General features: G+C 41.0%; 1 protein-coding gene across 2 annotated transcripts in view; it reads left to right on the forward strand.

Moving 5' to 3' along the window:
* Positions 1–23: 23 nt before the first annotated feature.
* The window catches only part of PDCD6 (programmed cell death 6), a 59,716-nt gene continuing 46,565 nt past the window's right edge, over positions 24–13,174 (forward strand). For both annotated transcript variants that reach the window (XM_063451898.1, XM_063451899.1), the window contains exon 1: positions 24–190. In XM_063451898.1, coding sequence (XP_063307968.1) covers positions 126–190 — 65 coding nt within the window. In that variant the 5' untranslated portion in view covers positions 24–125. The remainder of the gene's footprint in view (positions 191–13,174) is intronic.

A 13,174-nucleotide genomic window follows, 5' to 3' on the forward strand; every position in this document is an offset into this window, starting at 1 on the left:
GGACAGTGACACCTTCCGGGTGAGCGGAGCAGTTGCAGCCGGGTCGGGGTGTGAGCGGGCGGTGGAGCCAGCAGTCAGTGAATCAGTCAGCTCGGTGATCGCCACTCGGACCGGGAGCACAGGAAATGGCTTACTACCAGCGGCCCCCGGTGGCCTCCGACCAGTCCTTCCTGTGGAACGTCTTCCAAAGGTGAGAGCAGCGAGTCCCACACACCCACCGCCCCGGGCTTTGTACGGAGTAATGCGGGGCACAGGGGACACCACTGGTTGGAGTTAGACTACAACTCCCATGATGCTTTGTCAGTGTGAATTATGGGTCTGTTCTCCTGCTGTAGGGCTGTGGCTGGTCAGTGCCAGCAGACAGAACGCTCACAGTATGCGCAGCCCGAGACCGCTCCCGGTGTGCGCAGCCCGAGACCGCTCCCGGTGTGCGCAGCCCGAGACCGCTCCCGGTGTGCGCAGCCCGAGACCGCTCCCGGTGTGCGCAGCCCGAGACCGCTCCCGGTGTGCGCAGCCCGAGACCGCTCCCGGTGTGCGCAGCCCGAGACCGCTCCCGGTGTGCGCAGCCCGAGACCGCTCCCGGTGTGCGCAGCCCGAGACCGCTCCCGGTGTGCGCAGCCCGAGACCGCTCCCGGAGTGCGCAGCCCGAGACCGCTCCCGGTGTGGGCAGCCCGAGACCGCTCCCGGTGTGGGCAGCCCGAGACCGCTCGCGGTGTGGGCAGCCCGAGACCGCTCGCGGTGTGGGCAGCCCGAGACCGCTCGCGGTGTGGGCAGCCCGAGACCGCTCGCGGTGTGGGCAGCCCGAGACCGCTCGCGGTGTGGGCAGCCCGAGACCGCTCGCGGTGTGGGCAGCCCGAGACCGCTCGCGGTGTGGGCAGCCCGAGACCGCTCGCGGTGTGGGCAGCCCGAGACCGCTCGCGGTGTGGGCAGCCCGAGACCGCTCGCGGTGTGGGCAGCCCGAGACCGCTCGCGGTGTGGGCAGCCCGAGACCGCTCGCGGTGTGGGCAGCCCGAGACCGCTCGCGGTGTGGGCAGCCCGAGACCGCTCGCGGTGTGGGCAGCCCGAGACCGCTCGCGGTGTGGGCAGCCCGAGACCGCTCGCGGTGTGGGCAGCCCGAGACCGCTCGCGGTGTGGGCAGCCCGAGACCGCTCGCGGTGTGGGCAGCCCGAGACCGCTCGCGGTGTGGGCAGCCCGAGACCGCTCGCGGTGTGGGCAGCCCGAGACCGCTCCATCCTCACCTACCTAAAGAAACACAGGCACCCACCTATAAACTCAAATACACTATATTTTCAAATACACACTGGGTTACATACTAATTCACTACCTGGCTGGCAAGCACATGATCACATTGCGCAAGGGCTGCATGAGTAAGATACTCACTGTTTGTGAGTAATTTGCTCCAATATAAACTATCAGGGTTATTCACTAGAGTGAGATTTCAAAGTGAATTTCAAATGTAAGTGGAAAAAGTCTCTATCCGCTTATGCTTTCAGTTTGGCTACTCTTGCCTTAAATATGAAAATCTCTTTGATTTCTCACTGCTTTTTGTCAGGGATTTTATTATAAGGCATGGTTTGTAAGGATAGAGTACACAAGCTTAGCGTTTACTTGACGTATTCAGCACAGATTGCTTTTTTAAAAATTCATATTTTGGTACCTGATTAACTTCCACTGAAATTTATATCGCTAAAATGATCTGTAAATCAGAAGCCAAGTGATTCAATAATAATATATTTGGACATATGCTGTTTCTAGTGGTGTTGAAAAACGACATTGTGTAATAGAAAGTGGCCTGTTTTCTATGTACAGCTTTGTTTCTTTTGTGTATAGACGTGTCCTATCACTTCAGAAATACCTCATGATTAATGGAATTTGGGCAAAGATTCTACATATCACAATTTAAGTATTTTGAACAACATCAGTCACATGTTTACTAAAAACATTGAATCATTTATTATACTCTTTTGGCCCATACTTTTTTGTTTTGTTTGTTTTTGTTCTTGTATGTCTCTATTTAGACATATAACAACAATACATGGAACAGAGTTAAAGTAAATATCACACAAAATAAAGCTGCACAAAAGTGTATGATTGATTGGCCAAAACACGTTTCTAAAATTCTGTGCACCCAACAAAAGAAAAAGTTTAAAATATAGAGTAGCTAAAGAAGAAGAAGAAAAGTGAATAAAGGGGGAGAGGAATAAAAAAAGAAAATTTGAAGAGGGAAAGGAGCATCCATAACAGTATTTGTGTATAATTATTATTATTATATTTTATTGAAACATAGAGCTGCATACTGGTTTATGGAGGTAACTTTATTTTAAATGCTGTAATGACATCAGGAGAGTCTGTATCTCTTGTCGTTTAGGGATTGTATGGAACACCAAGATCGGCTTATAACAGTCAAGTGGGGAAAAGTGTGATGTTTAAGGAAGACATACATTGGTAATTTTAGTAACATAGTTAAAAAACACATTTAAGTATCTTCAAAAATGTAATGCCATTCAAACATATGTTAAAGGGACACAATAGGGACCCAGACCACTTCAGCTCATTGGAGTGGTCTGGGTGTAGTGCCCCATTGCACTTATTTTCAAAAGTTTTCAAAAAAACTGCAGTGCTTCCATTGCAGCACTAAGTCTGCGACAGCCACTGGAGGCGCTTCCTGCATCCAAACAGACCTTTGGTCGGGTAACTGACTCTAGACGTCCTCACACTCTGCATGAGGACATCCAGTGTCAGATTTTTCCCCACAGGAAAGCATTGATTCCGTGATCTCCTATAGGAGGCGGAGTTGTGACCCATTGCCTAGGGACATTGGGATAAGGTAAGTAGATAAAGGGTTTTTAACCCTTTACTTAATGCGGTGCAGAGCGCAAGGGAGAGGGGAGGCAGAGGGAGCTATAGTGCCAGGAGTACATGGAATGGATTTTTAATGTGTGTGTGTGTGTGTGTGTGTGCGCTAGGTTTTGCCATTTGTAAAAGGTTTCTTTTAAGTGAGTGAATTTCAAAATTTGCATGTGTTGCAATACATTTGATGTATAGATTCCAAGTTCTGTGTATAATGTTAAAATATTTACTGTTTCTTAAGATATTGTTGATATTTTAAAGAATACGGCATCCTTTGTCACAGCGGTGCTTATCAAATTTGATTGTGAGTATGTATATGTGGAGTGATGAGCTTACATGTTACTCCTAGTTAGATGCAAGCAAGCCAGTGGGAGTCTGTGGCTACTAAAATCATACTACCAGTTCTCCTTATTTTTGCAATCTTTTGAGGTTTTTGACAGGGTCTTAAATTGTTCATGCTTTCATATTATTATTATTATTTTTTTCTCATTTGTTTTCCTCCAATGCAAAAAGGCAGCAGATACTGAGTTGCTTTTGCTACTTTTTTTTTTAAAAAAAAAGTTCTTTTTTTTTTTTTTTTTTTTTTTTAAATTCTCTATTTTTATTGTGCAAAAGTTTGAACAGACAGGATTGCCATGCCACAACAGTGAATACAGACATTTCAAGAGGCATGAGACTGTGGCATGTACTGCACATTTTTTTATTATTTTTTTTAAAAGGATAAACTGGTATAATGTCGCTTAACAAGAAAACAGTAAGCCTGGTTAAGACACACTATATGGATTGACATTAACTTAGTCGAATATAGACTGGTCATATTTAAGTCACACAGTTTGCTCACAATAGGCATATTTAAGCAGGTATGTCATCTAAGCAAGTTAGGTATTCAACATGTAACGCTGCTCGATTGGTTAAGCTAGTGTATCTGTAATATGCTATGCGGTATTTTTAGACAGCCAGAATATGAGACAAGTCGATTGAGAAACATTAAATGAACTTAATACAGTTCTAACATTAGTGTGGGCTATATAGACAGGCTTAATAAGTTGTGTCTGCGGGTAACAACAAGCTATATGAACCTCAGTATGCTGTATTTGCTGACATGTAAGTGTATGTGAATTTAGCTGAGAGCACAGGTTTTTTATTGCCAAAACATGAAAGATGCCCATCAATATGCTGGAGTGCCCGCTCTAACAACAAAACATTAATATAATCAAGATTGTGACCAGTTCAGCTTAAGTGAGGAGACGAAAAAAAAAAAACAAAGCAAAAAAAGAAACACCAAGAAAAAAAACACACCACTGGAGTCTTATTGTGAGAGCCACACTGCTGAAGACGGTGTGTTTTCAGGCTGGCTGGATCCCCTGGATTTCTAATTGTCCTGCCGCCGACCTGTGTGTGATGTGAGCCGGATCGTGATGAGAGGGTGAGTCCTGTAAACGCCATTCTGCCCGCCCCTGTATGAGCGAACCTCTTGCGCTCTTGGTTCCGGTACCCTTAATGACCCTGCAATGTGATTCCTGGTCCGTATTTTCCATCCAGGAGTAGGGCTGCGGTTCAAGGAATGTCCTTGTGATGTTCAAGGCCCGGGAAAGTCGTCGTGGGGACTAGGCCCAGCAGGTTCTGTGTACGGATGTTAGGTAAACCAAGATTCCTCCATCTGGTGATGAGAAAGTGGCGCTGCAATAATCCCGGGATCCAGAGTGTAGTGTCTCTGTTTTTAATGCAGCCTGCTTGCAGCGGGTGTGATCATGCCTGATGTGGGCTCTGAGGCTTCTGTGTTGCTGGCAAAGCCCATGGGCCCTGATGCCCAGCGCTCCCTGCTGATGTATGTAACCGGGCCTTGGTTCCCTCCAGTGGGGACCAGGATAACCCCCCTCGGCCCAAGGGGGGGGGATGGGGACAGGGACCTTAAGAGGCATGTTTTCTAGGGCTGTGGCCAGGATTGCGAGCGGGGCAGCGGCCGTCCGCTCCACTCCTGTCCTGAGTAGGCCGCAGGCTCCAAAGCTTTGTACCGCCTGGGCCCCAAAACTCCCGATCTCAGGGTCTATGGCGACGTCAACCTTTTCCTGCGCTTATTAACAGGCTACTCCGTCTGATTTCAGGCAGTGAGTGTAGTATTTCTGCCGTTTAGCTCGTATTCAGCAAGAGCCCCTGTGCCATGCGACCGGTCAGTATGGTGGTCAGGCCCCGCCCCCCGCTTTTGCCACTTTGACTCACTTTTCATATCATATTACTGATTATCTATCTACACAATCTCTCCTGTATAATAGAGTTGTCATGTTAGAGGGATTCTCTAAGCACCAAAATAAATTCAGCTTAAATAAATAGTTTTACAGGGTTATGTATGTCTTCATCAGTCTGAAGAAGCCTGGAGGAAAAGATGCGGGCGAAACGCGTCACTGAAATGTCTTTGGGAGGCGGAACTTAGACACAACGAAACCCTGAAGTAAACTTTAAAAGTTGGCGTGTTTTGCCGCAATTTGCTTGTATGTGGAATCACTGCTTGTATATGCCCACCAATGCTGGATGTAAGCAATTTACATTTTTTTACTTAATAAAAGTCAAAGTTTTACTGTGCCATTGGGGTCCTTTTGGTTCTGTCATCCCTACAACTACTATTCTAAAAACATTACCACTATTGGAATCCACAATATGGCTGCCTGAGCGGTGTGGGAGTTATTCCCTCTTAAATAAGATCCTTTCTCGGGGTTGATAGGGCTCTGGTACATGTGAGTGTAACCCCCCACATATGTACTTGTATTATATTACTTAATTAAAAAAGGATAATCTGCACTATAGTGCATTTGTTATATATATATATATATATATATATATATATATATATATATATATATTTAGCATTTACCACAAATTCGATGTTAAAGGGATCCTATAGTGCCAGGAAAAAAGTTTTCCTGGCATTTATAGCATGTTACGAACGCTGGTATTTCAGATACCCGTTCGCTTTCGTGATTATAGTTCGCAGTTTGGATGTTGATTCGAACATTCTCCAGAAGGAAATACAGTATCCAAGTAAATTCTCCAAGCAATCAGACGTATAACCAAACATCAGCCTAAACTAGATGAAGGGTACAACAGGAATGAATTTGTTCTGGCCAGCTGGCCTTATATGCAGGACCCGTGCAAGGGGTTTACCGTGACATATTCCAGGATCATTCCCCACTGGACCTGAGAGGGGACTATGGCAAAGTACACAATGTAATTACATTGGCTCTAAGGTCCAGGACACTCCCACACAACAGAATAATCCCTCCCCTGTGCCTGTGAGAGAGAGTCAAGAACTGTACTAAACTCAATTCTCTCCAGGCACAGAAAACATACATTTTAAGAACACCCCAAAAGTACCCCCAAAACACATGGAAAGTCCACAACAGTCACATCTCCTGATAGCCCTGATCTGGGGGACAAACATATCCAAAAATCACCCAGATCCGTTCAGGGGTTCGTGATTTCCATGGAAGTCCTAATTTGACCGACTGCACCGCACAGTTCCACAGTTTTAGAGGTAGTGTTCGGTCTATTTCAGGGAGCTCTAAAACCGAACAAATCTACAAACTGTTTCCCTAGTTCATGGGAACAGACCTACCGCATAGCGCTCTCCTGGCTGGTCGGTTAAAAGAAGCAGGTGTTTGCGAAGTTGACCGTTTTTTGGGAAGTCAAGTGTCTGTTTTTAGTTCCAGGCACTCAACGACCAAGTCCTGCTGCCTCTCTTTTCGTGCGACAAGATGCCCGCTGTTTTCTCCAACACTTGGTGTTTGGCTATACAAATGGTGGCCACACAGGGAGAGCCCTCAATCTGCAGTTTGCTTTGTAGTTAATGAGCCAGGGGAGTGGTCGGTGTTCCGTAGTTTTATCTACCGAACGAGGAAAATCAAAGTGTAGTTTCTTCACATAGGGTTAATAGGTCCCCCCTCCCGCGGGGTTGCATGGGCTAATACCCCTTCAACCACTTGCCTGAATCCAGCGCCGATGTCCCTCAGTGCTGGGTCAGGCTCCGCCGACGCTCCTGCCCCACCTATATCAGCCTGCGGGGGACACCTAATGCGCATGCGCGGCAATGGCCGCGCGCGCATTAAGCCTATCCATAGGAAAGCATTATTCATTGCTTTCCTATGTGGAAAATCTGACGCTGGAGGTCTGTGAGGACGTCCAGCCTCAGATAACGGACCAAAAGTCCATTTGGTTTCCGGAAGCCACAGAGGGCAGACTTTACATTGCAGCACTAAGTGCAATAGGGACACTGCACCCAGACCACTTCAATTACCTGAAGTGGTCTGGGTGCCTACAGTGTCCCTTTAAATATAATTTGAGCGCAACACTTTTTTTTTTTTGGATGTTATTTGTCTCGGTTAACATAACTTTAGGTTTACAATTGAAAATCCATTGAAAAATATCCCTCAGTTTACAAATTATTTTCGCAATACAAAGCAAGCTTCCCCAGGATGCATTGCACCTTGGAGGTTTATAGCACCACCCACTGCATGCTGGAGCCTTGCCACGCCGAGTGTGGAGGTGTTGGAGCGGCTTTTGCATCGAGTTTTGGAGCCATTTTGGAAATTTTGTTTTGTTTCTCAAGCTGTGGAAAGGCTTTGTCGTTTGCATGCCTTTTATTGTGAGTTCTGCATTGTGGGTTGGTTTCCATGCCAGCTCATTTTGAAAAAAAAAATATATATATATATATATATATATATATATATATGTATATATATGTATATATATATATATGTATATATGTAGAAATCAGGAGCACTCGCTTGGATTTTCCAAATGTAGATAAACTATTTAATCACACCTTCAACATCAACGTTTCGACCCTTCAGGGTCTTTATCAAGATCTGAAGGGTCGAAAACGTTGATGTTGAAGGGGTGATTAAATAGTTTATCTACATTTGGAAAATCCAAGCGAGTGCTCCTGATTTCTACCTTTTTATCCATTGGCCTGGAGGCACACTGGTAATATACAGCTCTGGGACATTGATATATATATATATTTATTTTTATTTTTTTTCTATACTTCTTAAAACGCTATCCACATTTTAGGTTGTTAATGATTACATCTATGTTCATTAAATTCAAAGAGTTATTTTGTGCCGAAATGTTTAATTGTGAAAATAGATGTCTGCTTTACAAACATAGCTGTTTCAAACTATATACCAAGTTGAGAAATGACAAGACAAAATCTATTTATTTATTTTTCCAACCTCATCACTCTGTTTCCAAGGTAGGAAATTATAATGTTGTCTTTGACTTTTGTGGCTGGATCTGTTTAAACTTTCTGCTGAATGGCCTTATTCAAAAGTGGCTCTAGCCCTTTTAACTATTTTATAGTCTTGATTCATATTTGAAGAATAAAAACTACTTGTAACTTACCTTTTTGTAATTCAGCTTCTTGATTCATTGCTTCCCCATACTCTCTTTGCTGTGAGGGCATGTGGTTTGCATGGTGATATATTCTCTTTCACAAGACTGAGCAATGCATTTTGTTTTACATAGGTTTACTATATAAGGTTCACAGTGTAAGCTTTCTTTTCTCTAATATATTTGCAAAAAAAACCCAAAAACATATTTATAAAAAAGCGAACCTTGGCCAGCGTTTGTGACTAAGTGGCTACTACAAAAGACTGGACATATACCCCATTTTGAATACCGTGGGTTGTCTACATTTGAAAATGGTATGCCATGATGGGGTTATTTCACATTCCTGGGCTAAGATATAGTCTCAAAAGGCAACACAGACCCAGCAAACCAATCTGGCAAACTGAATTGGGCAAGCCCTCTATTGACCCTGTAACTTTCCAAAACACCATAAAACCTGTATATGGGGGGTATTGTTATACTCTGGAGACTTCGCTGAACACAAATATGAGTGGTTAAAACAGTAAAACCTATCACAATGATCATGAAATCACCAGTAAAAGTGCAGTGTTTGTGTAAAAATAAAAAAAAATGCCAAAAAAAATATGAACGCTAACTTTGGCAAGCATTTGTGGCTACTACACAGTGCATGGAAAGTGTTAAAATGACACCATTTGAAATACCGGTGTGATGGGGGTAAATTGCATTGTCTGGCTTCAAAAATATCTCAGATAGGACATGGGTGCATGATGACCAGCTGCGAAAATTCCAAGTTGTACACACTGATACTGACACACACTCACAAACTATTAATGCTTTTTATTTCAATTTAAGTCCATCCAGCCTCCTTAACTTTGGGGGGAGTAAAGTCATATTTCAGCTCCCGGCATTACTGCAGGGCGCCTGAGGAAGCAGGGAAGGAAGATAACAGCTCCCTCCCTTGCCGCCTGCATTCACCCTTGTCGGGCCGCCTCCATGCGGTCCGTCTCCGCTAAACAGGCTGACAAATCCCAGGCGCAGGACCAAATTCATAGTCACCATGGCGACCTCGTGCCTGGGATTTTTCAAGCCCTGGAATAGAATATGAGTAGATTTTGCAGAACGTACTGTGGTCTTTCGTAGACCCATGCCACCAATTGGAGACTACCTTCAAAAACACCCTCTTTCTTAAGCCATAGTCCTTTGACAACAAACTGTGTAGCTCTCCAGCTGTATTGCCCTATTTGTATGGAAGGAGTTAAGGTTGTAATCAGCACTGGAAAAGCTGTGGGATGTGATCTGTATTTTTTTTTTTTTACCTCCATCCATTGAGTTTACAGCTATACCTGGTTCTGCTGTTTCTTATGGGAGGCAGTAGTTGCTAAGTGACAGCACATAGTATACCTATATCTTAACAGGAATGTTGTCTGTTTAAAGTCAGTGAGTGACTTGGTCTGCTCACCATGCTTCCTTGACAACACAACAACATTCAAAGCCTGCCCAGTTTTATTTAAGTTGATTCTAAACTAACAGTGGAGTTACTGTTTTTATTATTCATGAGAATATTCTTTATCAAGTACATTACAAATACAAATACTTTACAGAAAAATACATTTTCCCTTTCGCTTTATCCCTCCCACCCCCCCCTTGTTCCTCATTCTATGTTAATTACATTTAAATACAATGGTTCATTGTGTTTACATTATTCCTTAAACATAGAAGGGTAAAGATAAAGTTCCCCAACCTCCCTCCTCCCCACTCTGCTATCAATCAGGGAGTACCGCCCAAACATATCTTCAATACCCTTTATATCTATTGATATATTAATTGATTCTCTACTTCCTGCCATATAGGAGTATCTATTTTCCTCCTATGCCTGGCTATTACGGTCTTAGCCGCCATGAGAATATGTATAACAAAATCTCTATTATACTTTGACCATAAAGCCAATCCTATATGTAACAAAAACAATTCTGGACAAATAGTAACAATCTTCCCAATAAAATATTCAATTTAGATTCTTATCATTTCCCAAAAAAGCTGTATTGGTGGACATTGCCACCATTTATGCATATAATCTCCAATATTCATACCACATCTCCAACAATTATTAGGTACTACTGGGTATATCCTAGAAAAAAGGCAGGTACTCTATACCACCTATTCATGATTTTATAATTTCTTTCTATTATATTTAGACTAGGTATTACTTTGTTAATATAGTTTAAAGAATGCATCCAGTCTTCTTTATCAATTAAAACATTTAGATCTTTTTACCATATTTCAAGGGATTTAATATTTATAGATTTCTCCTCCCTATTTATTAATCTACTACAATGTGCTAACAACCCCTTATTATTTTCTTTTTGAAAGAGACCAATAAGTCTAACTACTTGATCTGCATTCCGAGTGTATAAATGTTTCTTAATTTACCCATTTACCCTCAAGTAATTGAATATTTCAGTATTCAGTAAACCATATTCTTGTTGTAATCATCTAAAAGACTGTATTTCCCTGTGAACCATCATATTCTTAATACTTATTCCCAATTCTTTCCATCTCTCTAATTTTATGTTTTGAATATTTTAAGATCTCAATATCATTTTCCACAATCACTTTATTATTTTAGACCAATACTTTTCCAATTTTTTCCCTAATTCTGAGATATATCTAATATGGTTTTAGGGAATACATTATAGCATTCTTTCCTTCTTCCTTTCATATTGTGTTTTATCTGGGTCTACAGTTGTCCAAAAAAATATACTTTTTATTTTTTTTATTTTTCAATATACTTTGATCAATTTCACACCAGCTTGTCTTAATATTGTTCTCCTGTTGGGTTATTATAGCATGTGATGGTCTACTTGCCCTATAGACTTGTTCCACATTAGGCATACCCATACCACCTTGAACGGTTCTTAACATCAATATTCTAGCACTTATTCTTGGGAATTTACCTTGCCATGCAAATTTCCTGAATGCTGTCTGTATCATTGATAGCCAAGCCTCTGGGAAATTAAGTGGGATTAGTCTAAATAAATATACCCATTTAGGGAAGATATAAGATTTCAAAATATTTATTCTACCCCACCAAGAAATTGGGATTTTTTTCACATCTATTAATTTTTTTTTATTCATTTGTTTTAATAGAGGTAAAAAGTTCTTTTCCCACAATTGTTGTTATATCTGTGCTAATTTGGATTCCTAGATAATTTGTTTTATTTAACTCCCACTTAAATCTATATCTATCACTCTCTTCGATATTACTACCTAGCGCTATTGACTTTTCTATATTCAATTTATAACCTGATACTTTTGCAAAATTATCCATAATATTCACCACTGCTTTCATAGTTACATGGATCTTGTAGTGTTAGAATGACATCATCTGCATATAAATGTAACTTTTATTGCATTTGAACACAAAATCCTCTAACTGCCTCTTGCTCTCTTATGATTGCTGCCAAATGCTCCAATGACATTATATATAATATTGGGGACAATGTGCAGCCCTGGTTCCATTTTCCAATCTGTCTGGTTTACCAATGTGAACCATTCAGAGCTAAATCCGTTCGTTACCCACCACTTTTGATGATGGATTCAGATACAATGCCATAATTGCTTCCGCTATAGCTCCCTCCAAACCAATTGCCATTAACAAATATCGTAAATATTTCCACCCAACCCCATCAAAAGTTTTTTCAGCATCTAACGACAGTGTTAGGAGTGGGGACCAAGTTTTTTTTTTTTTTTTTTAACTATTTCCAATATTTCAATTAATTTTCGGATATTAGTAAATGCGTATCTACCCTGATCAAATCCCACCTAGTCCGGATGGATTATTTCTCCAATAATCGTATTCAATTGCTCTGCTAAAATAGAAGAATATAATTTTATATCAACATTTTGAAGCACGATTGGTCGATAATTAGAAACCTCCAAACTATTCTTATCCTGTTTCAAATTGGAACTATATTTGATTGTAAAATTTCCATTGGGATTGGATTTCTCTAAGCAAATCATTAGAAAGTTTAACAAGTTGAAATTTGATATTATCCTTCAAGATTTTTTTAAACTTATTAGAAAATCCATCCGGACCAGGAGACTTTCCAATTTTGAGGTTCCCAATAGCATTATTTACCTCTTCTTCCGTAAAAGGCAGATTTAATAATAATTGTTCTTGCGTTATTTTAGGTATTTTACTTTTCTATAAAAAGTCCTCAATATCTCTATCAGAAGGCGCTATAGGCAAATTATATAGGGCCTTATAATAGTCTTGAAAAGCCCATCCTATTTTCTCCGGTATCATGAGTTTGATCTTTACTTAGGATTTTAGAAATAAATATATTTTCTTTTTCTTTTTTTTATTTGATTAGATAATAACTTATCTGGCGTATTACCCTTATATTACCATGTTCTCTTTTGATTGAGCCTTTCATTTGCCCTGATTATTAATGCGTTCATTTTTATTTTTTTCTATTTCAATAATTCTTAACGTATTCTCCCTAGAGGGAACCTATTTATTTAGGGCACTTATAGAGTCCAATTGTAGATCTAACTCAGGCAAACCTAGTAGTCTATTTTTCTTTTCATATGTCCCAATTTTTATTAAATGACCACGTATTACACTTTTATAAGCACACCAAAAAACAACTTGGTTGTATTTTTTAAAAGTTTTTAACATGTTGTGGTTTATTTAATAAATAATCATTTAATCTCCATGAGGAGCGTTTGTTTTCAAATTCATCCTTTAGTTGTATCATTATGGCATTATGATCAGTCCAGGGGGTAGTAATTAAAAAAAAAAAAAAATTATATTCTTGATAATTCCAATATTTGTCATTATATAATCTATTCTGGAATAAGTAAGCACAGTCTTAGAGAAACAAGTATAATCCTTTGTATTTGGGTTAAGGATTCTCCATAAATCTAATAGCGCATAGTTCTTAATTAACTCTCTTAATCT

This window comes from Pelobates fuscus, chromosome 4, assembly GCF_036172605.1.
Source record: "Pelobates fuscus isolate aPelFus1 chromosome 4, aPelFus1.pri, whole genome shotgun sequence".
Taxonomy (NCBI): domain Eukaryota; kingdom Metazoa; phylum Chordata; class Amphibia; order Anura; family Pelobatidae; genus Pelobates; species Pelobates fuscus.